Source organism: Ascaphus truei, chromosome 8 (assembly GCF_040206685.1).
Source record: "Ascaphus truei isolate aAscTru1 chromosome 8, aAscTru1.hap1, whole genome shotgun sequence".
NCBI lineage: Eukaryota > Metazoa > Chordata > Amphibia > Anura > Ascaphidae > Ascaphus > Ascaphus truei.
In genome coordinates this window covers 77,961,317-77,988,514 of record NC_134490.1, presented here as the reverse complement: position 1 = coordinate 77,988,514, position 27,198 = coordinate 77,961,317, and the positions used below count along the sequence as shown (strand labels likewise).

Here is a 27,198-nt window from a genome sequence, read left to right as displayed (position 1 = left end):
GCTAATGAAGTGTCCTAAATCTGAAGCAGATCATTCATAGAATTATTTTACACTGCCTCAAATGCTGCAGAATATTCTGAACATAACAAATGATGCAAATAATGGACATGAATGCAGAATAAGATATATCCCATCATAATGTGTGCATCAGGTAACTCCTTCCTTGGTCTCCCAATTGACACTCCCCACATGGCAAGCTGGTGCAAGAGGGAAAAATGCTGTAATAAATCAAGTAACTCGTTCCTTTGCATACATACATAGACCTTGAAGTATTTCTTCAGATGGTGATACCTGATGGTGGAAAGTATTCATGCCCAACATAAATCATTTTTCATAGTTAAGTATTGCTAACTACCTAATAACCAAACATATCATAAACACATCTAATGAAATGGAGTGGAGCCCACATCTAACTTTTCTGACCTGACAATGGGGGTATATACTATAGCACAGGGGTGCTCAACTCCAGTCCTCAAGCCCCCCACGCCTCCTTCTCCTCCAACAGGTCAGGTTTTCAGGATATCCCAGCTTCAGCACAGGTGGCTCAGTCAGATTGAGCCACCTGTGCTGAAGCAGGGACTGATTGAGCAACCTGTGCTGAAGCAGGGATATCCTGAAACCTGACCTGTTGGGGGAGGGGGACTTGAGGACTGGAGTTGAGCACCCGGGTGCTATGGTGCTTCTTATTTAAACACACACCATGCTGCCTATGTACCCTGATGCAGAGGGGAGAAGCAGGTACAGGAAGTGTCAGTGTTAAAAAAAAATATCACCCTAAATGTGGGTAGGGCAGGAGTAGGACTGGAGAGGCGCAGCTTATCGTTAATTGTATTCCAATATACCTACAGAAAGTACATTTTTATTAATTATTTTTTGTTTAGTTATTTAATGCCATAGTTTATTTTGCATGAGTGAATAATTGCTATGCAGGGTGATGAGGATTACACTATATAATATACTATATCTAGAAGAGCCCTATTTAATATACAGTCAATGCACCTTCCAGTGCTAAGAAGAGTTGCGTTTCGTGCAAATGAATGGTACTAAAATCTCCATCAGGAGGAAAAACAGTCTTCATAGCACAATGAATAATGCCTGCCTCCTGGCAAAGCAAAGTTTACCCAGTAAATCGACTTCATTAACAATGATATCAGTACTGTATCACACTTGCACGCAGGTAATAGACTTTTTATTGATAAAACTTGAATTTGTAAATGCAGAGAGTTTATTTCAAGTTTCATGGTTGTACAAAAGTTTGTATAGTTATCTAGCAAAAGTTCAGTTCTTCATGCAAAAGAAATTGCCATTCAATAATACACATTGTATATGACATATCCATTACAGTAATGTAGGCGTGTGTTCTTCTAATCCTTGTTTCTTGCAGCATGTAACAACGAGAACAATTTGTCAGTAAAGATGTTGCTAGTTAAGGAATTAACATGAAACATACACCAGAGAAGGATACATACATACCCCACAGAATATGGAACCAGAATGTGCACTAATTCAGGAGTACATTGCTTATTATACATTTAAAAGATCACCAATGCTTGAATGTATCACTTATTTAGTTACAATTAGCTGATCAGTTCAGACTTCAGGAAAACATAAGATTAACATTATAGCATGTGATAGCTAAATATACATTTTTAGTATGCACTATAAAGAAGCCAATAAATGGGACGCCCTACTTGATATTAGTCTCTCACCATTTCCTTGTAGTGAAACTTGTAATGAAACGCAATATAAATGTGATAATTCCGCATACAGTACTTTTATAACATTCTAGTTCGTTTGTCATTTTTATTATGAGGGGAAACTACTAGGGTGGGTTAGAAAACATACTGATAGATATTCACTTCCCTCTATTTTTACTGTCATAATTAATGACCTCATTCTTTAATGAACTCGTCCTTTAATTACCATGATTATGTTGCTATTGAGGTTCCCAGTGCCGTACTAATATCAACATATAAGATTTGCAGAGGGATACAACATATTGGCCCATATTTACTAAGTGGTGCTATGCCATAAGACCGTTCTAGCTCAACAATGGCCTGTAATGCGTCTTCCAGTGCAGGTAGATGTCTAATGGAATAGCATCGTTTAGTAAATATGGACCACTGTCCATTCCAGGAACCAAGGGGTGGTTACTACACTGTATGTGTCCTTTTTTTGGACACGATAGCTGGAGCATTCCCATGGTGCCCACACTGCAGAAGTGGAGCGCTCAAAGATGGCACATACTATATAAATCATAGAGGCTTACTAAAGTCACCCTGTGTTAGATTATATTTCTTATGTGATAAGTATAATTAATTTTCTGAACATAAGGGTGAGTCCTTGCCCCTTACACTAGCAGTGCATTGTTTGCCATACTATATACCAGACACCAAGAAATATTGTGTGGCAGGTGCCTCAAGCAGTGAAATAGTTATTTTACCAATGGCATCTGCACATTTTCAGTGAAATATCAGCGGAGTCACTCTTTGCTAAGATTCCTGCTGTCTTGTTTCCACCAGGAAATAACAATGAGGATAGCAGCCAATATGTGGACTTCTGGTGGCTGACCTGCAGCATGTGTCAGAACTTAAGGCATTTGTGACTACATGCAAGGAAAGCACTGCCAGTTGACTGTACAAATACCACGATTCCTAAATGCAAAACCAAGCACTATACTGTATTTCAGTACAAAGCTGCAGGTCAATAAGTATGTTTTATATTAAAACATTCCACAGCTTGCTACTTTGTAAGACAGAGCATGAAGTGTTCTGTGTCTGTAGTATATATGTACTTCGCTAATCAATGTCTGTATTATAAATAATATGCTCTAATCTCCCCTTTCCCTACCCAGCAAGCATATAAAAACCGTATATCATTACTTCCTCGTCTACACTCCACTATGCATATAGCATGCACATGAGACTGGAAGAAATGTAGCCATAATGTATAAATATTGACGTTTCTGTTGAACTGAGTACTGAAAATGTGCTAAATAAAAACAGAGTTAATCAAATTAACTGCCCTGTTGTGTGCTATACACTGAACAGGTAACATATTTAATATATTTGAGCACTATCACTATTCTAACAAAATTCTGCAGATTTCAGATTATTCATAGCCATATATTTGAATAGCATTATGTTAGTGTTTATTATGTAGTGGTAGCCGTACACTTCACATTGTAACAAAACCATGCACATGAATAAAATATCTGCATTGTTTTCATAACTCAATACTGCCCATCATTTTTTTTAACTAATAGACATATAAATATTACATTATAAATAGTATAATCTCTTTTTTTGACGTTACCTACATTACAGATAATACATACACCCTTATAGAAACCAACAAGTATATGTAATAATTTAAGATAAGTGTTAGCAACAGTAAGGGCTTGTTTCTCCAAGGCTTGGAAAATCATACATTTTGTGACATTTTGTCATTGTCACTGGAGCCTAAGAAGCTGAAGAAAAGCTGAAGTCCATCAACAGGATGTACTATTGGCACCGTTTGCATTTTGGGGAAGTTCGGTGTTGCTAGTTCCCACTTGGCAGTACCCACGAGCTCAACGGCCAAGATTTTGAGTATAACTTGTGCCAGTTCTTTGCCAATACAACTCCTGACACCACCTCCAAATGGAATGTAATTGAACCGACCCACTTTGCCTTCATCTCGCTCAGAACTGAACCGGTCAGGGTCAAACAATTCAGCGTTTTGGTAAACTGCAGCCGTTTCATGAGTGTCCCTTATGCTGTACATCACACTCCAGCCTTTGGGAATCTGGTAACCCTAAAGAGAAGACAGATGGAGACAATCAGAGGTTGGTGATTACACCTCCAGATCTTAGAACATTCAATTATACAGTATATTTACTACAAGTGCAGATCGATTGGTAAGTTGTATTATACTGTAGTTCAAGTGTATTCTAATTTGTCCAATTTCAGTAGTAAATCAATAATATAAACAATTAGGACACATATCAACTAGCTTCTTTAAAACCATTGTAGGTGATGGCACTAAGAACTGCATTATTAAAATGGTTATTTGTGTCCTACATTAATAAAATACACATTGTATGCGCAAAGTAACAATATTCAGGTATCAATTCCAAATCATATGAAGATTTCTTCTGGGTTAAGACAAGAAAAAAAATGTTCAATTCGACCAAAAGAGGGCGACTAAGCAACATCCTTCAAGAGGATGGGTTTCTTAGGGATTCCAAGACCCGTTTGCTTTTTTTCTAAAGCAAATGTTTAACCTTGTTAACTTAAATATTTTATCTTGTGTTTGGTTTATGAGTGACATTCAGAAACACCTGGAAGCAACACGTCTCTCCATATTACTACATGGCATGGGAAAAGCCAACGAAGGGTGGAAGTTCAGAAAAAGTCATACATCATTTTAGTTTTACCAAGACATTATGAGCCTATACAATCCGTAACGCAAAGACGTGGGTTGGGACAGGATATGTTCTTAAAACTAAGTTGAAGGACCTCTCAGAAAGAAGTCCCTGCTCGAAGATCTTAATGAACTAGAACCCAATAGAAGCTCATACTCACGTCTAGCTCAAAGGTTTGTAGTGCTGTCCTGTAGCCTCCAGAGACAGGGGGGAGCAAGCGGAGAACTTCCTTCACCACACTGTCCAGATAGCGCAGACACTTCAGCTTCTCCAGGCTGAGGTTTAGCTGACAGGTACATTCTGATTCCAAACCATGAGACTCTCTTGACAATTCAGTACAATCAAAACCATGGTTTGATTTATCTTGGTTGTAGTTTGCCTCATGACACTTGCCTTTCCAGTTGATGCCCTCCTGAGTCTTTCTGGATAAAGCGTGCAATGGCTCTATTTCAGTTCTTTCCACTAACATTAGCTTAGTTTGCTCCCATAGCTTCTTCACATTCCCTTCAGAGTTCATGAGAAGGGGTAAGTTACAGCCAGTGGCCAAACATTGCTCACGCAGAACATTTTCCTGAAAAGGTTTGATGTTGTTATTTGGGTTGTCTGAAGAAGGAAAACATTGACACTGTTTGTTCAGTCCATGAGATACCAGCTCTAGTCTGATTTTGTGTATTGCTGCTGGGTTCTTCAAAAGTAGGAGAATGAGGGAGGTGCTTGCACTGGCAGTAGTGAAGAAAGCAGCAAATATAAGCTCAATTGCTGATTCCTACAAACAAAATACTGAATGTTACTACTGGATCATAACAGACAAGTCGCATTTGTTAGTATAAATTATTCGGTAACATACTTGTATTACCTTTTACTACGTCACAAGTCCTAAAGCTAACTTCTTGAAGGACAGCTATCTGACCCAGTGTTTTTCAGCAGGGATTATTAGGAACCTTTGGGTTCCCCTGACATCACTAAAGGGCTCCCTTCACATGATAATTATTGGGTTCCTTAACCAAAGAAAGGTTTTACAAAAAAGCACCCTCCTAATTGCCTCCTGAATCTCCATTCAAACTCTAAATGACATTTGTGCCTTGATGCTGGTAAAGAAATAACCACTCCAACTACCTGAAACCCAAAAGCCCCCATTTAATTGGTTCTTGCTATCTTTCCACTCCCAAATCAATCTTTCATGTGTCCAATATCCCCAGTACATGAGCTTCTCCACGTAGAGACATCTTCACCTCTACTGTCTACATATGCTATATCTCATTATATTGTCATGTTCCGGAATTTCCATGACCTTTCTTCCCAGGTCTTTTGAATCTTTGTAACACATTATTTAGGTTATGGTGGGTGAAAAGGTGACTGAAAGCCCCCCACCTAAAAGCTGTGTTTAAAACAGCGAGCATTGGGGTAAGGGTTCCAAGTAATAATGGATTTGAGACAAAAGGTATTACTGTGTGCTCATTTGCATGTAATTTCCCAGAATCCCTTGCTGCAGTGGAAGCACTGTATGCTAGGTGATAATGGTGAAAAGCAGGGTTGCAGACCTGTCTAAGACATGTGAATGGGCTCACAAGTAATATTTTTTTATATGCAATAAGGTGGAGGGTTTTTAGTTGCCTTTTCACACACCATTACCTAAATAATGTGTGGTGAAGACCTACCCAAGTGTCTTAAATTGCAAAGCCAGTACAACCAACCTCACACTGATGAGACCCACAAGGTCAAAATAGTCTGTCTGTGAGTGGATTTACTAGCTTTGCATCTCATCCCAGGCTATGTTTAAAAGCGGTGTTTAAAACAGAGAGCATTGGCTTAAGGGTTCCATGTAATAATGGATTTAAGAAAAAATGTATCCCTGTGTGCTCTTTTGCATGTCATTTCCCAGAATCCCTTGCTGCAGTGGAAGCACTGTATGCTAGGTGATAACAGCGAAAATCAGGGTTGCAAACCTGTCTAAAACATGTGAATCTGTTCACAAGGAATCTTTGTAGCATATTATTAATGTATATTATTAAATGTGTTATTATTATCTCTTAATGGTCAAGTTTCATACACATAGGTTCTATTAAACATTGATACATGTATGTGTGTGCAAAATATGAAAATATATTTAATTATGTAGTCATTCTAAAGAGGGTCCTCTAAGCAAAATTATAAGTGGACCAACAGTTTAAAGCAGCAATACTACATTCCCCCGCTTTTCTTTTTTTCTTATTTGTATATGTAAAGCTGTGACAATGTATAATTCTACATTGTTACCTAAACTGGCAATCGTTTGGTGCTCCTGTTCCAAATCTGAAAAAATCCTGATTGTGTGATTAACATAATGGCTGCTTCAGTCAGTGTAACTCAGCAGCTAAATGTACCTTATATGGTAATATTATCTATTGTTACAGTTTACAGCTCAAACTGCTGGGAATATTGGCAACAAAGTATCGCAAACAGCAAAGTGTTGCAAAGATCTTGCACTGCTTGGGAAGTGGGCTAAAACCTGCTATAGAAATCTAAAGATGCTTTAAAACTCATTAAAAATGGCATTAAGAGTTGACAAAAAAAAAAAACATGTTTTGATGCTTTAATTATGTAAAGGTGGTCCTTGCTGTCCGTTATCCGTTGAATGGATTATCCGACACTCGCCACCACGGATTATCATTGGATCCGCAATCCAACGGTCCACAATGTGAAGGTGGTTTGTGGGACGGATTCCGGTGGATAACCGAGGACTGCCTGTACTTTAATACCTTACTTTAAAGATGTACAGTGATAGACAGTGGAGGTACCTTCAACTCTTGCATGTTGAATTCCTTGCCATTCTCCTTGGCACTGTTGATCAAATAATCCAATGCGTCCTCATACCCTTCTGTGTGTTTTCTTTTCATTTTTTCTTTTATTGCTTCTTCCATATACTGATGCAAAGTATCACGTGCTTTAATTCCCTTTTGAGAAATATATCAATTAGCTAAATACACCAACACTTTAAACAAAGAATGCCTTAATAGTATACAAATAACAAGACAATGATGTGATGTTTCACTGGTTGCCCCCTCCCCCCTAAGAACAAGACTGGGTTGTCAGTGGATACTTCTTCTATTTGTACAACCTAATTCATAAATGCATTTAAAAGGAAAAAGCCCAACCAGGCAATATATTTAATTAATACATTTCAGTTTTGTCAAAGCTTCTGTCCAAATGTTGCATCCCACATCCACATACAGTGCAGGGGAATGCAGCTATATTTCAAACAACCCAGGCAAATGAAGCAGGAATTAATTGGTTTCTAACAGAAAACTACTCAAAAGTTGAACATTGGCCAGAGTGTGATTTAAATGGCAGGAATGTCAGTCAACACAAACTATATAAGTATTTTGTATTCAGTGTCACTTAAGGTAGAAAACCCATTTCTAAATAACTTCTAAAGACGTTTGTAGTAAATGTCCAACAAAGATCCATATGGATTCCAATTCTATGGACACATCGTATTATTAGAGTGCACGTCTAACATACTTATTTGGGCTAAAATGTATCTCTTGTTTTTAATGTCTGTTAGCATGGCAACATACATATATAATTCAGTGCTCATTTGCATGTCATTACCCAGAATCCCTGGCTGCAATGGAAGCACTGTTTGCTAAGCAATAACATGAAAAGACAGGGTTGCATACCTGTCTAAGACATCGGAATGCACCAAAGGTGATATTTGTATTTGACATATCATTCAGTAACACATAGGAAATGTTACAGGCCATGAAAAAGACGACTGAATATGCACATTGAGGTGTTATATTCTAAAGACAAAACAGAAGCAAAAAGAGTCCTGCACACCAGAGTGAATAATGGCTTGGCAGCAAAGCTTTTCTGGAGCTGCCCATTGTCTCTCAGCTGGGTGGTTAGTAGAAAGACAATGTTGTTGCTATTATGTGCTCACGTGTGTTTATTTAATTTAATTTGTGATCTTTTTGAACAATTCAATGCATGTCCATCTACAAAATAGGTTGTTTCAATAGAAATAATACAATCTATTCCAGACAATCAAATGACGTGGGACACACTGGTTCTTCTAATTAGCTTATGATTTATAGACCCAGTTTCTACTGAAGCAAGCTATTTGTTGTTTACATGTTTATGTCCATAAATAATTGTTACAGTGTGGTGCCAATCAATATACACCCAGAGCATAAAACACTACCTTCCACATGTCCAATCACAGAACATTGTCTTCTAAAGAGGTTATACTCATTATGCAGATTGAATTACTGCCAAGTTACTGAAAATATATTGTGTTTACATGATTAAGTCCCTAATTATTCTTTTTTTTCAGTAGGGTCCCAAATGTGTGAAAATCTGATGTTTCTAATTCATGCTTTAAATAATTTTAATTTTGTTTATTCAGATTTTGGGGGTCATGCATCAAAGCCTCGCGGATGCAAAACTGTAACAAAGAAATGGATCAAATTTATCAAAGAAAATATTCCATTTGAAATCAATGGGATTTTCACCTTTGGCAAATCCGGTGCCGTATTTGTGCACTAGTTTTGCAGCCAATGGACTTTGATCAATGTGAAAATGCATAATAGTAAATGATGTAAAATCATATTTTCTGTATCACCAATGCCACTAATTAGCAATCAACAGTAATTTAAGCACAATCCTACATCACTCAGTAAGTTTCAGTACATATATCAACAGCAACGTAAATACATCCATTATTCAGGAAAACCTACAGCCACCCATACTTCTGCTGTAATGTAAGCAAGCCTGTGAGAGCTGACAAGCAAGATCAACAGCAGGGAGGGTATTAGTGATACAGTACTTGACCAGTAAGTTATTCTTTACACTTCTCAGCATGCAGTTATTTTTTTCGCCACCCCCAAGATGAAATTATCACCCTGTTTCCGACGACTTAGAACCCCTCTTCTATGTGAATACCGAAGAAATGTCCTCTGCTTCAGAATAACTCAACTCTGCATATTGCTTCAACACTACCGGCAAATGAACCTTCTTTAGGTGGTCTTTTTAAACAACCAAGAAATCAAGTACCTTGCGGAGGCCACTGAATGGGATGTCCAGGGGAAGGGAGAAGAGGTTTTCCACCAGCTGTTCGAAAGTCTTGGCCAGTTCTTTGAACTGTTTCTCATCCAGGCTGAGTCCCAACAAGATGCGAACAGCTATGCGGCAAGTAAGGGCTTTGGCTGAAGGATACATTGCTATGGACCCAGGCTCCCTGCACCAGGCACGTAGCTCCCATCTCACGGCTTCTTGTATTCGAGGGATATAGCTTTCTAGGGCTGGGTGGCTGAACACTTTAGCCATGATCTGGGAGAAAATACCCCCAACACGGTAAGAAATGTGATGCTTTCTGTTATGTCAAGATGACATGTTCTATATGCTTTACTGTACCTCTTTCTTCACCATGGCAGAAAGGTGCTGTGTTATTGGCACTGACAGTATTATTACTGATATTAATACAATTATTTATATGGTATAGTGCCTCACTTAAGAAATCTTGCCATGACGTTCTATTATAGAGTATGCTCAATTTATAGTGACGACAGACTTATTATATTTGAGATGGCATATTTAGATATATAAATAAATGTGCACGTGTAATTTTCAATGAACATAGTGACAGCTCCCCATACTGTACATAGACAAAACGTGTCGCATATTTTTCTTGGTTAATTTACCTACATGTGCTCTTGGCTGCTTGCAGGTGGGGATGCCGCTTATTGGGCCAAAATGTGATATGATAAATTGGTGGTCATATGCATGAGGTCTCTTATTTGATGAGACTGTCAAAATAATATTATGTGAATATCTAGTCCTATATTTACATGGTGCTGTGCTTCAAGTGACAATACGTGTAGTGCATAGGGTGACTAACTCTAGTCCTCAATGCTCATCAACAGACGAGGTATTAAGGATATCCCTGCATCAGCACCTGTGCTGAAGCAGGACTATCCTTAAAACCTTGAGGACTGGAATTGGCCACCCCTGGTGTAGTGTGACATAGGTCAAGTAAGATAAAGATAATGATGACGGAATAGCAAAGTATTTAAAATTCAGTTAATAGTTCTACAAGTAGTTGAATTCTCCCTGTGTCACAAGTGCCAGCAATAAAGTATAGTACGGTGTATGGCGGGTCCCTCTGGCACAGGATGTGTATGGAGTTAAACACCTGCAATTAAATGGCTGTGCAGTGAGGCAGCTATAATGACAAGATGCTTAGTATCTGGCAATCACACAACTCATGAAAATACTGAGGTACTAAAACTAAATGGTGAAGGACTTCAGCTCTTTAATGAAATGCATTGGGGAAGAGTGGAGAAGGGATATGAAGGGCTCAAGACACTGGTTTTAGGTGTGAAAATCCCATTAAAATAATCCTACAGTAGCTCACTACGTCCATGTGTTTCAGGGGGCAAACATGTACATTCTTCCTTTAGGGAGGATGTGTGTTACTTCTCTAAGTAGGAGTTAAATATTAATAATTACATTCGAACTCACCTTTCTTTTCTGCCTATGGAGTTCCCCAATGGAATTCACCAGTGTATTGGAGCCCAGGATAATCTGTGTGCTTTGGGGCCATTGGGTACTAACAAGATTGTGTTCCCCTAACAAGATCTTCCGAATGTTTTCTGCCCCAGTCACACGAATGACTGGCTTCCCCAAGAGATGGGTTTTGAATATGTTGCCATACTTCTCCCTTCTGGAACTGTGGAAATCAGAGCCCTGCAATGTGCACAAGTCATGTTGAGTCAAGTGAGTGAGCAGCCTTCAGCATTTCAATCCACAGCTCTGCTTGAATGAATGATGTAACAACGCAGGTGACCCACAGTGAGACCCACATATAGGGTGCACTATGACTTTCCATTAATTTACAAATAAGCCTTCAATCAATAATTTACAAAGGAAGGAGCTGATATCCAGAAATATTGCACTTACTCTGGGTCTCTTGTGTATGTGTGTTGGCTATTCCACTGGGACGAATGTACAATTGTAAAATTAGAAGTTACCGTGTTAACACAAATAAATAATTCCTATGTGTTTCATACTTATTCTGTGTATCTGCACCGTACAAATAAAGACCGCCACACAGAAAGTAATGAAGATAATAGAGCTACGTGTCAGAATTAAAATGAGCAAAAGTAAATAACACGAATCGCTTCTTACCTGGACAAGCCAATGCAGAGTTTCCCCAAAGAATGGCCATCCCATTGAGCCTTTGGGGAGGGGTAAATTATTTCCTCTGTCCCTAGTGCTGTGCCATCTCAGGGACCATAACTGGTGAGACGCAGCCAGGAGCAGCACCAGAGAAAGTACTGAAGTTAAAGCAGCTTCAAAAAAGGACATGTAATTGATCTCAATGAGGAACATCTTCTGTCCAGTAAGTACAAGGCTTCTCTGGCTTAGTTTAGGCGTCTTTTGGTGCTAGCGAGATTGAAATAAGTGTCAGAATAGAAACTTGGGAAGTGCCACCAACTGTACAGTGAATTGCAGTGGAGTGATTGAGTCTCATGCACTGTGTTAAAATGGTTTCATTACACTGGGAGGCGTTTCTTTGCTCCGGGAGTCTAACACATTGATTAATCCATGAAAATATCCTAGGTCTTGAGGATAGACATACAAAAAAAAACCCAAACATAAATAAACAAATGAATGATCCCTTCTGTTTACTCATTTATATTTTTACAAGGGATATCATTAAAAGTTTTTTTTTTAAGAGTTATATCCATTGCAGCAAGAACCACTTAAATAGTGTGCTCTAGTGAAGGAGTTATGTTGATTATAAGGACAAAAATTGCAGCTTTCATGTTTTCATTATAGACATGGCATGCAATGGAGAGTGATATATTAAACCACAAAAAAAAAACCTCGGGATGAAGCTGGTTTGCAAGATTTATTCCTGAAAGATAAAGGGGAATCGCTCCAGGCAACACATCTGAAAGCTCTGGTGTAATTTTCATTCTGCTGCTTCCTTCTATCGCTTTCTAAAAGATCTATAGGTGTTTTATGTAATAGATAGTCACAGCACATAGATATTTAGAAATAAATACTGGCATACCTGCAAACAGTTAACATTTCTCACACACTGTCACAGATCCTAAAACCCCTTTATACATTTGAAACAAACTTTTTAAAGTTCTCTAACAGGTGTCAACCAAGCTACACAACTAAACAGCATTATTGTAGGGATTTAGATCATACTCACCGGTTCTTTAAACAAGCATTGTGTTCACAAGTGTGAATAAAATCTTGAAGAGGTCTTACTCCATCACTTAAATGCCTACAGCCCGGTCTCTTTCTTAGCTAGATTTATATACATATTGGCTTAATATATGTTCCACCTTCATAGATGACGTGTTTTTCTGCATATTTAAGTAGCTGGAAAAAGTGCGATGATTGGACCCATTGAATGTGATGATATTGATTGAAAGAGTGTGTGGAGCTGGACAGAAGAAGGGATGATGTGACAGCTCTCATTGAGGGTGGGAAGGAGGGTGTGTAGAAGGTTGTTCCTAAAAGACAGCTCTGTAGAAGACCAGGTAACCACTGAGAAATAGCTTGTAGTTTATAAAAACATTGTATTTTGGAAAATAGTTTTTCGGGGAAATAGAAAACCACGATAAAGAAACTAATTGGACCATGTAACACTGAAAACAGTGTATTGGTTTTCCTGCAAATAAAGTATATATCTGAATATCCATAAAAACGCTGATTCGTTCATTTCGTTTGTTTATTTAAAAATGCAAACCATATGATACATTGACGAGTACCCAGGTTGAATAATCAGCTGTCACTGTTTAATTAGCCAATACAACAAAGTGACGTGACTCTTGGAGCTATATAGCATTTGTCTATACATGTGTGTGTAAAGAAAATTGATATATACATTGATCAAACTAATACACCCGTGTAATATTCTGGATTTTCAACAATATGTCTTGTAATCTATTCTGTTAATCCATGTCTATTTATTTATGAATGATGTGTTCCTTTATTTACTACACAATGCTAACAACACAAACGGTTTTAAAGCCCAACTAACATTAAACGTTTCTATTTTGTATTCTCAAGTTAAACACTCGTGTGACATTTTCAGTAATAATGTTTTTATATGAATATGTGATTGAAGTACAAACGTCCATAGAAGTCTATGTTGAAGTTCTTCTTTAATGGCATTTCCAATATCAATAGTGGAATAAAGTTACATGTTAAACCTTTGCACACTAATGTAACTTGAGAGTCAGCATAACTTGTGTTTTGATGGGGACTACGTGTTACTGAGATATTTTGCTTAGCTTGTCCACTGCTCTCTTCTATCATTTAACACTAGATGTGTATTTATTCCTTTGCTTGCAGTACTGGAAACACCTGTTGTAGTTTGTTTGGATGCTAAAAGAGTTAAAATGCCAGCTCCTTGAAAACCACAGACTCCGCGAGAGAATACGATCTCTTGTTGTGGCTCCATGCTACACATTGTATAACCCCACCTTCCAAACGCAACGCTACTGTATTCCATCTGATTAGGGAGTTTGTGCAAGAGTGACATTCGTTTTTAATTGGTATTAGTACACTGCTCTGTGCAAGTTGCATGGTATAGCTTCCTGTGCACAATATATCTGACATTGTATTTTAGGGCTGAGAACAATGTTAAAAAGACCATTTGAAATAGAAATTAAACATTAGTTGTGATTGTGCCCCCAACTTTGCACCGAGATGCCGCGTTATCTTTTTAATTAATCATGTATATGATCTTACATTCAACATGATGTATGTCTACCTAAATAGCATATGCCTTTCATCTATCTATCTATCTATCTATCTATCTATCTATCTATCTAAAGATCTATGTATATATCCAAATCTACCTCTCCCCCTCTCTCCCCCCCCGTCTCCCCCCCCTCTCCCCCCTCCCCGCCCCCCCTCTCTCCCCCCCTCTCTCCCCCCCTCTCCCCCCCCCTCTCCCCCCCCTCTCTCCCCCCCCTCTCACCCCCCTCCCCTCCCTCTCTCCCCCCCTCTCTCCCCCTCTCTCTCCCCCTCTCTCTCTCTCTCTCTCTCTCTCTCTCTCTCTCTCTCTCTCTCTCTCTCATATTTCCAAGACTCGAGTGATCCGCTCAGCCAATAGAAGTAAGGGTTTAGGAAGCAGAAAGAGAGCATAGAATATACAAATACAACAATATGTTGTGAGAAAGAAAAGCTCTCTCCTGGAACCTGCATTCTGCACTCAATATTAAGTACAGATTCTAGGAGGGGGTTTTTCCTTTATTTTGTTAGCATAAATAACAAATCGCACTCAAAATAAGGAAATTCAATGTTTCAAAACCAGCGGAAGCTGCTATAGTTAGGCAGATGCTAACTTATCCAAAAAGATTACAAAATGAGTTTTCTCATACTGCATATTGCAATTGTCAGCGTTTAATTCCAGTGTTTCGGTCTGCTCCCCTGAATGCTATTTTGGGGGGGATCGCCTATTCATAACCTGAGACAATAAGCTTAGCAAGCTCTTAGTGCTTCCTATAGTGACATTTTTCTTGGCAAATCGTTATTTTTAAAGGTAAGGATTTAGCTGCTGCTTTGGGGGTCTACAATGAAACCACCCCCCACACTTGTGCTTTAACGCTCCCAGAAGTTGTGTTCAATGTCTCCATGTATTTCACATACAACAAACAGCAGCTATATCACCATTCGGAATTCTTTTGCTGCTTTGTCATTTACTATATTTTCTGCAGTAGTGACCAGAACGTCATTGCTATCTATGTACCTTCACCATGAAGAGAGTTAACAATATCATTCAACAAACATGATATCATGGTTGACTCACATTGTAGATGTTTATCTTATTACACTGAAAGTCATAGAAATGGACATATAACCTCAATCGATATACATATGTCTTTCCACATTCACGCATTATCCGTGGGAGTGCAGGGATGAAATACATTTGGCAATAATTTATAGCACCATCAGTATAAATCTGCTGGAGTTTGAGCCCACTCTCAATAATTTACAGCTTCAAATGTAGCTCATATGATGGCCAATTCCCCAGATCACAAACTGCAATAAAAGGAGAGTAGTTTCCCTTATACATGACTTTAGACCTTTGTTTCTTCTCAGGATTCAAAGTCATCTGCCAATAGCCATTTGGAAAACCACCAAAGCCAATATTTGTGAAATGCTAAGTGATTGAAGTATATTTTATTGAAAACAAAAGGGAGCATGAAATCAAAATGATACTTTGAAAATAATTTACTATTGCTCCCATACCAGGCATCTTACAAGCATAAATAAAGGTGTATGCTTTGAGCACTTTGCTAAATGTAAGTAGCTTTTAAAAGTGTCAGAGCTAAAAGCAATTACAAAATATAGTGGCACACCAAATTCTGTATCTTGGAAGACCTCAACTCAAAGCTTTCCAGCCAAGCTAGCTGAGCAGATCGTCACAATGCTTTTTTAATTATATTATCTTATCTGGAGTTCTACACATGTGTCAAGCTGTGGTTCAATTTCATATTGATGAAAAGAAAAGGGTGCATTTGAGTTAAGTACCTAAATCTGCAAAGATGTATATATAAACCATACTTCAACTTCTAAGCTTTCGTGTGTTGCAACACACAGTATATTTTTATGACCAAAGGTCATTTTATAATCTGAATTACATTATCGTCTTAAAATTACAAACAGGAACACACACACATTATATATATATATATATATATATATTCTTAAGGTGAAATGAATGTCAATTGCACATATATATATATATATATTCTTAAGGTGAAATGAAGCTCAGATATCGCATGTTGTGTCAACATTCTTTTATTCTCGAGTTTTGAGATTTATAGACAATGGAAAGGAATTATTTACAACAGTACAGTTCAACATCAGAATCCTGAGAAACAGAAGCAAATATCCCAAATGAAAACGAAAAATTCATACAGTATGCTTCCCATTCATACATTTACTGTAGATAGGAAGACATATTGAAACAGCACAAAATAAGCCCATACTGAACAAATCAGCCTTTAAATATAATGTGCTGATCCCAGCATTGCCCTTTTTATCAGACCCAGTAATCGTATTGACTTAATCAAACCTTATCATCTTAATGATATAGAATCTAAGGTATAAAACCCCACAAATCCTTGCTAAAATCTTACAGTAGCAGAAAAGTGGCAGGGGTATAGCAGCTATATTGAAGCATATATATATGCACTGTTTAAAGAGCTTTAAATAACATATGTACAATCAATTTATTCATTATACAATTCAGCGAATTTGTATTTGGCTGCATTTTTTGTTTCAATAACACCACCTGCTTGCAATATATAAAATACTATTTTGTTAAAAATACCTAAAAACCCGGGAAGTTTATCGGCTTCTGTGTGTTGTAATGAGTGTAGCAGCTCAAATGATGCTTTGTGATGTGGATATAAGATTAAAATAATGTTGTATTGAATAATAATATTGAAAAATAAACAAAATACTGAACAAAAAAAAAATGTAACCATGAAACTGTTGTGCCAAGTCCCTATTCCCCCCTCCCCCTAACCCCCCTCACCTCCCTCCCATTTTCTCTTTTATGTCCCTCTATCCCCCCTCCCCAATGTTATATGCATATTTCCAAACTCTGTCACGTTATCTGCTGTTGTTTTACAAAAATAAAATAAAAATACAAAGTTGACAAAAAAAGTAATACCTAAAAACAATGTTTTTTTCCCCACTCTCACAATCCAAGCCACCAGCACAATTGAACCTTGCATTCTTATTTGCAGCAACAACACAAAAGAAGAAAATAAAGTAGTAACACAAAAATAAGAAACAGTATGCCTATCAGAGCTCTTTGTGTAGAAATGCCCCCCGAGAAAGGCATAGGGAAGATCTAGTGTATATCTATGTGACTGTGTGCTGTGACATCCCATTCACTAAGCTTCTGAGCTGCTTCACTACTGTTTCTATTAACTTCTGCTTGTCTCGATCATTCTTCCTGAACTGGGCAAATATATTATTCTTCTTGCTGCTGTCTTTCATCCTGGAAGGAAAAGGGAATGCATGTCATCCAAGATACCAGTCAAACCCACTGGGACACGAGGTGCATTTTTCACCATCAGAAAGGAAGAAGGTGCATGTGAACAATGCGCCGTGTGCCATAGCGCCACATAATATAACATGCAAATCTATTCCACCTTTCATCCTGAAAAATGATAACACTTATATAGCAGGCACTCCAGGACTTAGCAAAGTGAATAAAGTTTATCAACAAAGTTTTGTCATGGGCGTCTGGAGAAAGGCTCCCATAGAGAGCCGAAACGTTGATAGTTGTGCAATAAACTTCACTAATATTACTGAGTTCTGGAGTGTCTGCTTCCATCTTCTCTCTATTCCAGTCCCCAGCGGGGTGGGATGGGGTGGGGGGAGGGTGAGAGAGAGACGGGGTGGGGGGGGGGGGGGAGGGAGGGGGAGATCAACCACTCTGGAAATCCTAGTATTTTCATTACGATAAAGCTGAACACTGTGTCAATTGCACATATATACACACACACACACACACATATAAACTACATTTAGCTTTTTTAATCACGACCTTATTTGAGCTCAATTTCTTTTTGATATAAAAAATGTGATCTTAATTATCCATTTTAACAATCGATTATTTTAGAAGCACGGGTGCTTGTACAATATATATATATATATATATATATATATATATATATATATATATATATATATATATATATATATATATATATATATATATATATATATATATATATATATATATATATATTACAAGCGTCCCTGCTTTCAAAACAATCAATTGGCAAAAGGTATAATTAAGATCACTTTTTTTATATTAAAAAGACACTGAGCTCAAATAAGGTCATGATTAAAAAGCTAAATGTAGTTATTACATGATATACATTATTTACAGGAAAAATATGCACTAAAAGCAGAAATAGGAGTTGAAATCACAAATGCACAAATCTAATACATACCCCCTGTGGATTCTTGCAGCAAGGGAGGGAAAGGAAGACATTCAGACAGAGGAAGGGAAATGGGTACAAAACAGCAAAGACAAACATATTCCATCACACATTTAGTAATTCTTTCAAAGCAGCATATGTAAGAAATATAATAACATTAAAATCACATATTGTAGCTATACTATAGCTATTATTTTATTACAAAAAATAAACAGAACTTTCATTCGAAATTGTAAAAAAAACTATGTTAAAAAAAAATCTACTTCGTTTAGCAGTCTATATTTATTAACATCATTTGGATTGATAAAATAATAAGTTCTAGTTAGTATGTAAAAAATACTTTTTTTTCAACGTTTGAAAATATATATTATACATAATAATAAAAAGAATTATATTTTTTTAAGAAACATGCTTTGTAAAGTTTTCAGGTAACTAATGAACTAGAAACCCCATGTCCCCGTTGTTTCAGAGGCTCTGTGTTTATACTCACAACAATTTCTAAACCCATCATGTGTTTAGTGTGACTTACACATGCAGTGCCTTGCAGGAGGTAAGTAGTAAGGTATGTCATTAGACTTTTGTATTGTATACTCACTTCTCCAGGAGAGTCAAAGCTGTGCTTGGATTCACTCTCAAATATCTGGATGTTGGCTGTCCATAGTCAGCTAGATAAGTTGACCAGTCCCAAACCATAAAGAGGTCAAGTAGCTAAAAGATACACAAAGGATCAAACATTTTTTTTGCTAAATCTTTTTGTAACCAATTGAGTTTTGTTTCCCTTCACTTTAAAAACAGAAATCTATGCATTTCAAGTCTCATATTGGCTGTCCTTGGATTACTGAGTCATAATTACAGGTTGCATTTCCAAGCATTTAAACCTAGTCGTTTGAAGTGTAGAATTTCACTGCATTTGTTGTAAAAGAACAGGCAATATATCAAATAGGACACCATTCTACAAACTCTGTATCTTTCTCCAGCTACTATTACATTGTATTTAGTTTTGATTTATTTCCACCACTAAGCATGGTTCACACAAGCTAGATTAGAGCACATGTTTTCTATATACAATGCCATTTGTGCAACCCTTCCGTTTGCATTAATACTATTCAACCTATTTAGAGAAAAGAATATATGGAATGCCAAGGTAATTTAAACCAGAAGTTTACCTATTCATAATTAAGTGCATTAAACAACCCCTGTTGGATTATCCACAGTGGGGAATTCCAGTCAGTAAGGTGAAGTGAGATGTTTCCAAAATTCTGCTTTTCTACAGGGAATTCCTTCTTCACAAACACAAATACACTGATATCCCTCATCCCCTATCATTATTTTAAGGTCTGCCTTAAAGGTTGTTGGTCAATACAGAAGTAATCTTTTAAAAGCTAATGTGTCTGAACTAAAACAGCACCCCCCTTATTCATCTTTAAAACCATAATCCTTTTAAGCCAGTTAAACCCTACTTCCTATTCAGGTTTTAATTGTCTGTAACAGTTAAATACGTTGCTTACAAACTTCACTGGGTTACGTTGGTTTCTTGTGGTTTCATTTTAATGTGTAGCCATATATATGGGTTCTTATGCAATTTATGCATACTGTATGTGTATGTATGAGTTTGGGATGATCACAATTAAGATTAAATAAAGGGCAAGCAGTGTTCTGAGCAGAAATTAGTGGTGTAAAAATACAAATATTCCAAATATTCTTTGCATTAATTTTTTTTACATACCAAAATGTATTTTAGCAACTTTTGACCCTGTAAAGAATTACACTTGTTCTTGAGGTTGATTGATATAATCATAAAATAAAAGCCTGTTCTTATTTAACATAAACTTTTATTGGCAACTAACTGTTTCTTTCATTTGTGGAGTTATAAAAGGTAACCTAAGAGAACCGGTGCTAGCTTTCCGCCATCTGAAACTGCTTACTAAATGACATGTGCCCTTTAATATTTAATATTGGACATATACATATGAACGTTTTCTACTACTGTACTGTTAGTGTAGAGCAGGGGCGGCCAACTCCAGTCCTCAAGAGCTACCAACAGATCCGGTTTTCAGGATATCCCTGCTTCAGCACAGGTGGCTCAATCAGTGGCACAATGAAATACTGCACCACCTGTGCTGAAGCAGGGATATCCTGAAAACCTATCCTGTTGGTAATTTATGAGGACTGTAGTTGGCCACCCATGGTGTGGAAAAACTTATTGATATGACCTCATTCATTTTTCAAGGCTAATCAAAGCATTCAGAGTTCTAGTTGGTCCCAGCCTTTTAATTAGTTAAAACAAATTGGGTTACTTTAAGGTTAAATAAGTAATAAAGGCTTGATTTATGGATTGTGGAAAGTTGGTGTAACAATGTACCTCTGTAGAATGGTCTCTCTCTGTCTCATATATATATATATATATATATATATATACAGTGGCGAGAAAAAGTTTGTGAACCCCAATGATAATTACGGAAATTCCATAGTTTTTTCACGATAACCTTCTTGAATCAAAACCAGTCTTTTATTAAAAATCCAATAGGGTTTATATTAATCATAAAATAAACTCCTACTCCTCTTAGGAGACGAACTACACATTCAGCTTCCACCCTTACTAACTGGATGGGCAGCTAAGCTGGTTACCACCCCAAACAGGTATTATTATAGCTGAACATATATATTCTCTGAACACAGCAATAAAGTGTTTAGTTTATCTGCTACTCCTGGGTTTGGAGCAGATGTCCCCGCTTCAGCACGGTCTCGCATCCTTCCTTCTTCCTGGGATTAACAATCCAGGCAGTCCCAGCAGGCTCCGCGACCACTGTCCAGTAGGCCTAGGAGGCTGTGCCAGCTTCCACAGCTGGTGGGGAGAATTCTTCTCTGTCCCCTTCTCTGGGACAACAGTCAGTCTATCTGTGTATAGTCACTTCTTGACTTTTAAAACTCCATGAGCAAATCAGGAGTATATATATATATATATATATATATATATATATATATATATATATATATATATATAAACTGTTATATATTTTATGTAAACTAAACTACACATCTCGTTCAATTGTCTTTCAAATATAATGGCTATTATAACATAGTTAAATAGTAGATGGCAAGCAAGATCCAAACAGGAACCAGAGCACGGCCTCACCAAAGCATCGTGGGACACCAGGAATAATTTCAGAGATTTATTGGATTAAAAGCACATAAGGACAAAGTCCTGACAAGCACTCAGACATGTTTTGCGCGAAACATGCCTTAGTGCTTGTCAGGACTTTGTCCTTATGTGCTTTTAATCCAATAAATCTCTGAAATTATTCCTGGTGTCCCATGTTGCTTTGGTGAGGCCGTGCTCCGGTCCCTGTTTGGATCTTGCTTGCTGTATACCTACCTGGATGCACGCCAGTCTGGAGACGCTGATCAGGTCTACACACACTCACTCTGACGCCTCCTTCCGGCACCGGTGAAGTGAGGTGGTTCGTTCAGATGAGAGATCCGACAGCTACTGAGCGACTTGACACTCAAGGAGGCGCATGTTTATCTACCCTGCGGCTGATAGCCCCACTGTGAGCGTGATCGCTGGATGGGGATTGCACTTCTCCTCGGAGTGATGGATGGCTGAGCGGTTACCGGCTCCCCTCCTGCTGCTGCTGTGGTTCCGGTCTCCGGGATCCCCAGAGTGAGGCGGCGTTCTGACACAGGGTCCTGTGAGTAGCATACTACGTCATTGTGCTGAATGTGATCAGCCAATTGGTAGTTAAGCCACAGTATACTCATCTTTATAGAGACAGTTTGCTACACACGTACTTTTATCTGCATTCTATACTAGTGGCCTGCACTCTCCTGTTTTCAGACACAGGTGAAGACCTTATTCAAATCCATCCATCCTTTCCACAGCGTCTCCAGTTATACACCTTTTAACCCTTTCTTTTTTGGAGCACCGAATCGATGCGCTTTTATTAGTTCATCACCTTCTATTACATAGTAGATGGGGTTGAAAAAAGACGTCCAACCTATGCTAAATTTAGACCGTAGATACTTTATCCTAAATCTATACCTACTTATTGATCCAGAGGAAGGCAAACAAAAAACCCCAGCGTCAGATTATCCAATGATATCTCATAAGGGGAAAAATAAATTCCTTCCTGACTCCAAGAATTGGCAATCGGATTAATCCCTGGATCAACATCCTTCCCATGCATACTTATTTGGTATATCCCTGTATACCTTTCCCTTCCAAAAAGATGTCCAACCTTTTTTTGAACAAATCTATTGTATCTGCCATCAGAGTCTCCATGGGTAATGAATTCCACATTTTAACTGCCCTTAGTGTAAAGAACCGTTTCCTTTGTTGGTGGTGACATCTCCTTTCCTCCAACCTTAAGGGATGCCCCCGAGTCCTTTGTACTGCCCGTGGGATGAATAGTTATTTTGAAAGCTCTTTGTATTGTCTCCGAATATATTTGTATATAGTTATCATATCCCCTCTCAGACACCTCTTTTGTAATGTAAATAAATCTAATTTAGCTAGCCTCTCCTCATAAGTTAGATTGTCCATCCCCTTTATTAATTTGGTGGCTCTTCTCTGCACTCACTCTAGTTCCATAATGTATTTTCTAAGGAGTGGTGCCCAAAATTGTACTCCATATTCAAGGTGTGGTCTTACTAATGCTTTATAAAAAGGGGCAAAATTATGACTACTTCCATTCCATCCATTGCACGTTTAATGCAAGATAAGATCGTGTTTGTATTTGCAGCTATTGCATGACTTTGGGCACTATTGCTAAGCCTGCTGTCTACAAGCACTCATCAAGGATTCCCCAAATGATCCACATTTAACTTGTAAGTCACCTGTTTATTCTTGCATCCCAAATGCATAACCTTGCATTTATCTGTATTAAACCTCATCTGCCATTTACCTGCCCAAGTTTCCAGTCTCTCCAAGTCCTTCTGGAGAGAAATTACATCCAGCTCTGATTATATTACCTTACACAAGTTACAATCATCAGCAAAGATGGAGACTTTGCTCTCGATGCCAACCTCAATGTCATTAATAAACATGTTAAAAAGCAGGGGCCCCAGTATCGATCCCTACTGAAGAATAGTCCCACTAGCTGTTTATAAACTAGCATATGAGGACAGAACTGAGATAAATAATTTATATTGTAAAAACGATCACTATTAGTTTAAACTAATTGCCCCTGTGTTTGTTTTTATTTCAAAAATGTTATTGGGTTTTTCAGAGGTTAGGGTATAGCATATCATATCACAACAATCTTATATAGGTAACTACTCCCAGCTCCAAAAATAGCGATACAGAGACTCTGAGAAATGATCTGAGAGACCCAAAAATGAAAAGTATATGACATATATGAAGTCCAAAAGATGGGTCTAAATCCGCAGCAAATCAGGTTATAAGTTCTCGGGCAAATAACATCGCCTATTGTGTACAATGAAGATCTGAACTAAGAGGGAAAGATGGACCCATCACCAATTCAATAAACCTTTTTTATTTTTTGCTACCTCTGGTGAGTTGATCGGTGCTTTCTCTGGGTTCCTGCTGTTCCACCAATTTTTTCAACTCTATTATATCACAACTAGCTGGTACAGAAGTCATTGGGTGTTTTTTGAACAAATTGACAATAGTAGAACTGCCGCACAACCTGTTAGGATCCAAGAGTATCAAGCCCTTCTCTCCATCCGGAGGGGGGTGTCTATGAATGTGCACCCGTCTCTCCTTTTCAAGTGGAGGGAGGATAGTGAAAAGGGAGAAAGGAAGAAAGAGGGGAGCGAGAGAGGGGGAGGGGGGGGGAGAGGGGAGGAGGGGAGGTGGGGGGGTATGGAGCGGCATAAGAGATGGCCCGACGTCCACCGAACTCTAAAACAGAGTTTGAGTAATCTATGGGGGTTTAATCATATGGCCAAGCTTTACAGGTTTTGTTGAATTTGTCTAGTTGTTGTTTTAATCGAGCTGATAGGAGTTCCATCAAGCGGACTTCCCTGATTCTGGAGAGGACCATTTCCCTGTTGGGTGGTCTAGTTTTTTTCCATTTTGCCACTATTGAGCGGCGAGCTGCCGTTAGTACGAAGGATGTTAATTTTTTGGTGTAATTTTTTGGCCTTCTCTAGGCTTACCCAACAGAAACGACACCGGATCCAGTGGGACCTCCACCTCACTTATCTCCTCCACCATGGTTCGGATCATATCCCAAAAAGAGCCCAACACGGGACAGGTCCACAGTATGTGTACCAGGACTCCCTGCTGGCCACATCCCCTCCAACAGATCTCTGACAGGCCAGGGAAGGCCTGGCTCAGCCTACTTGGGATGAGGTACCAGTGGAATAACATTTTATAGATATTTTCCTTGATGGTGGTACAAATTGAGGTTTTGGTTGCGGCATCCCAGATATCCTCCCAGTCTTCTCAATCTATTTCTATATTGAGGTCTGCAGTCCACTTAAGCATATAGCTAAGGTTGACGGGTATCAGGGCACGTGCTTGTCCCATATAAATTCCCGAGATCAGACCCTTCCGATATGCTCCTACAGCACATATCTTTTCAAAGTTAGAGGGGTTTTCAAACTTGGAGTTGTGGGAGATCATTGTTAAGAAGTGTCTGATCTGCAGGAAAGCGAATAGGGGGAGACCCCCGGGGGCATATTTTTCCTGTGCTTCGGAGAATTTCATAGGTCGTCCTTTGATTAGCAGATCGGACGCTTTTGTTATATTGGCTGCTTTGAACAGTCTGAAGTCCCTGGGATCACAACCCGGGGGGAAGTCCGGATTGCCAAACAGGGGGGTCAGAATTGAAGGGGAAGATTATAGGCCAAATTTAGTTTTTGTTTTTGACCATATCCCCCATGTACATCTCATTGCTCCCAGGCCCATCCTGTCCGGCGTTGTTTCCCGCCCCCCCCCCTCCCCGCCCACAAAAGGGACGGGAGGGAGAGATGTAGGAGGCTTCAATCTCCAACCAGCTGCTAGACGCTGGGTCATTATTCCATGTGGCCACCTTTTAGGTGGGCTGTAAGGTAGTATTTGGAAATATCTGGTACTCCCAGACCTCCACTCTCTCTTGGTGCCATCATAACCAATCGTGCCACTCTTGGCTTTATTCCATTCCAAATAAATTGGAGTATATTATTTTGGATATTTTTGAGTTCAGCTCCTGGGACCTGGACTGGGAGCGTTTGGAATAAATACAGAATTCTGGGGAGAATATTCATTTTCACTGAAGCAACTCTACCCAGCCAGGAGATATGGTGTTCGTTCCAGCTCTGTAGGTCTACTTTAATTTTTGCAAATAGTGGGGGGAAGTTATGCTTAAACAATATCTCATATGAGTTTGTAATTTTAATTCTGAGGTATCGAATATAGGAGGAGTTCCATTTATATCTGAAATTAATTTGTAGTAGTTTTACCTCGGATGGTGTCAGGGATAAATTTAGGGCTTCAGATTTGTCATTATTAATTTTATATCCTGACACCTGGCCGAATTTTTCTAGTTGTGATTGAAGGTTGGGAAGGGACGTCAATGGCTCCGCCAGAGACAATGTTACATTGTCGGCGAACAGGGATATCTTGTATTCCTCTTGGCCTTTTTTGATTCCCTTTATATTGATATCTTTTCAAATGATGGCCGCCAGTGGTTCGATCGATAGGGCAAAGAGGAGAAGGGACAAGGGGCAGCCCTGTCTCGTACCGTTTTTTACTATTACAGGACTTGAGCCTCCGCCCGGGAGCTTTACCAATGCAGACAGGGTTTTTATACAGATCTCTGATTCCCTCGAGGAAAGGACCTCGGAAGCCAAATTTGATCAGAGTGTGATCTAAAAAGTCCCATCTAATTCTGTCAAATGCTTTTTCAGCATCGAGGCTCAAAATAAAAGCTTTTGTTTTAGAGAGATGTACATGGTCGATAATATTTATAATCTTACGTGTATTGTCCGACGCTTGTCTACCCATGACGAAGCCGACCTGGTCTATGTGGATCAAACTCGGGATTATTGGGTTTAATCTATTGGCCAAAATTTTGCTCATTATTTTCAGGTCCGAATTAAGAAGGGAGATCGGTCTGTAGCTGCCGCAATTTAGTGGATCCTTACCCTCTTTATGAATTATTGCTAGGTTCGCTAGGGACATTGAGGGAGGAATATCTTCCCCTTCCATGAAGGAGTTGAAAACTTCTAATAGGTGTGGGATCAGCACTGCCTTAAATTTTTTGTAATAAAGATTAGAGAAACCATCTGGGCCCGGGGTCTTGTTTGTTTTGAATTGTTTTCATACTTCCAGTATTTCACTGGCGTTAATTTTCTCGTTTAATTTTAGGGCGGTTTCTTCTGAGAGGGCCGGTAGGCTGCATTCCTCTAGATATTTTGTGATAGCCGTCAACCTGGACTTCGCATTCTGGGGGGAGGGGGGTTTAGGTTATAAAGTTTAGTATAGTAGTCTGCAAATTCTTGGGCAATTTCGCTCTCTTTGAGCGTTTTGGAACCGGATTTCGTCCGAATTGCAGTAATTTGGGATTTAACTCTAAGAACTCTTAATTTATTGGCCAGGATCCGGTCCGCCTTATTGCCCTTGTCATAGCATCTCTGTTTTGTCCACCTCATCGCCCGCTCTACCTCATCAAGTTGGACAGCTTTTAATTCCATCCTTGCTATATTAAGTTTTTTGTATAGCTGTTTTGTCGGCTTGTTTTTGTGTTCGGATTATAGCGATTGAACCTTTTTACTGACAATTCTTTATATATTCTCTCCTTTTTTTTCTTTTGGAATGACGCGATGGAAATAAGGGAGCCTCTGTTACGATTGTGCTCGCCACAAACC

General features: G+C 38.6%; 2 protein-coding genes and 1 long non-coding RNA gene across 7 annotated transcripts in view; 1 reads left to right on the top strand and 2 right to left on the bottom strand.

The window, feature by feature from the left end:
• Positions 1–1,196: 1,196 nt before the first annotated feature.
• CYP26C1 (cytochrome P450 family 26 subfamily C member 1) lies at positions 1,197–14,204 on the bottom strand. The gene is made up of 7 exons (XM_075612779.1): positions 12,612–14,204; positions 11,573–11,830; positions 10,907–11,131; positions 9,440–9,715; positions 7,183–7,338; positions 4,566–5,171; positions 1,197–3,795 (listed from the first exon to the last, which is right to left on the bottom strand). The coding sequence occupies exons 2-7, from the start codon at positions 11,774–11,776 to the stop codon at positions 3,424–3,426; spliced, it is 1,839 nt and encodes a 612-aa protein (XP_075468894.1). The 5' UTR covers positions 11,777–11,830; positions 12,612–14,204; the 3' UTR covers positions 1,197–3,423.
• Positions 11,700–27,198, top strand: part of LOC142502023 (uncharacterized) — a 100,086-nt gene continuing 84,587 nt past the window's right edge. The window contains exon 1 of the long non-coding RNA XR_012803630.1: positions 11,700–11,786. This is a non-coding gene — a long non-coding RNA (uncharacterized LOC142502023). The remainder of the gene's footprint in view (positions 11,787–27,198) is intronic.
• The window catches only part of EXOC6 (exocyst complex component 6), a 291,045-nt gene continuing 280,840 nt past the window's right edge, over positions 16,994–27,198 (bottom strand). For all 5 annotated transcript variants that reach the window (XM_075612772.1, XM_075612774.1, XM_075612773.1 and 2 more), the window contains 2 exons: positions 18,980–19,092; positions 16,994–17,432 (listed from right to left, as the gene is read on the bottom strand). In XM_075612772.1, the coding sequence (XP_075468887.1) occupies positions 17,294–17,432; positions 18,980–19,092 (252 nt within the window). In that variant the 3' untranslated portion in view covers positions 16,994–17,293. The remainder of the gene's footprint in view (positions 17,433–18,979; positions 19,093–27,198) is intronic.

Excerpts from the sequence above, each read along its gene's own strand:
- CYP26C1 (XM_075612779.1), bottom strand. The coding sequence starts at position 11,776 with ATGTTCCTCATTGAGATCAATTACATGTCCTTTTTTGAAGCTGCTTTA. Across the intron at positions 11,132-11,572 it reads CTCTGCATTGGCTTGTCCAG|GGCTCTGATTTCCACAGTTC; the intron begins GTAAGAAGCGAT and ends TGCACATTGCAG. Across the intron at positions 5,172-7,182 it reads TCAACATGCAAGAGTTGAAG|GAATCAGCAATTGAGCTTAT; the intron begins GTACCTCCACTG and ends TTTTGTTTGTAG.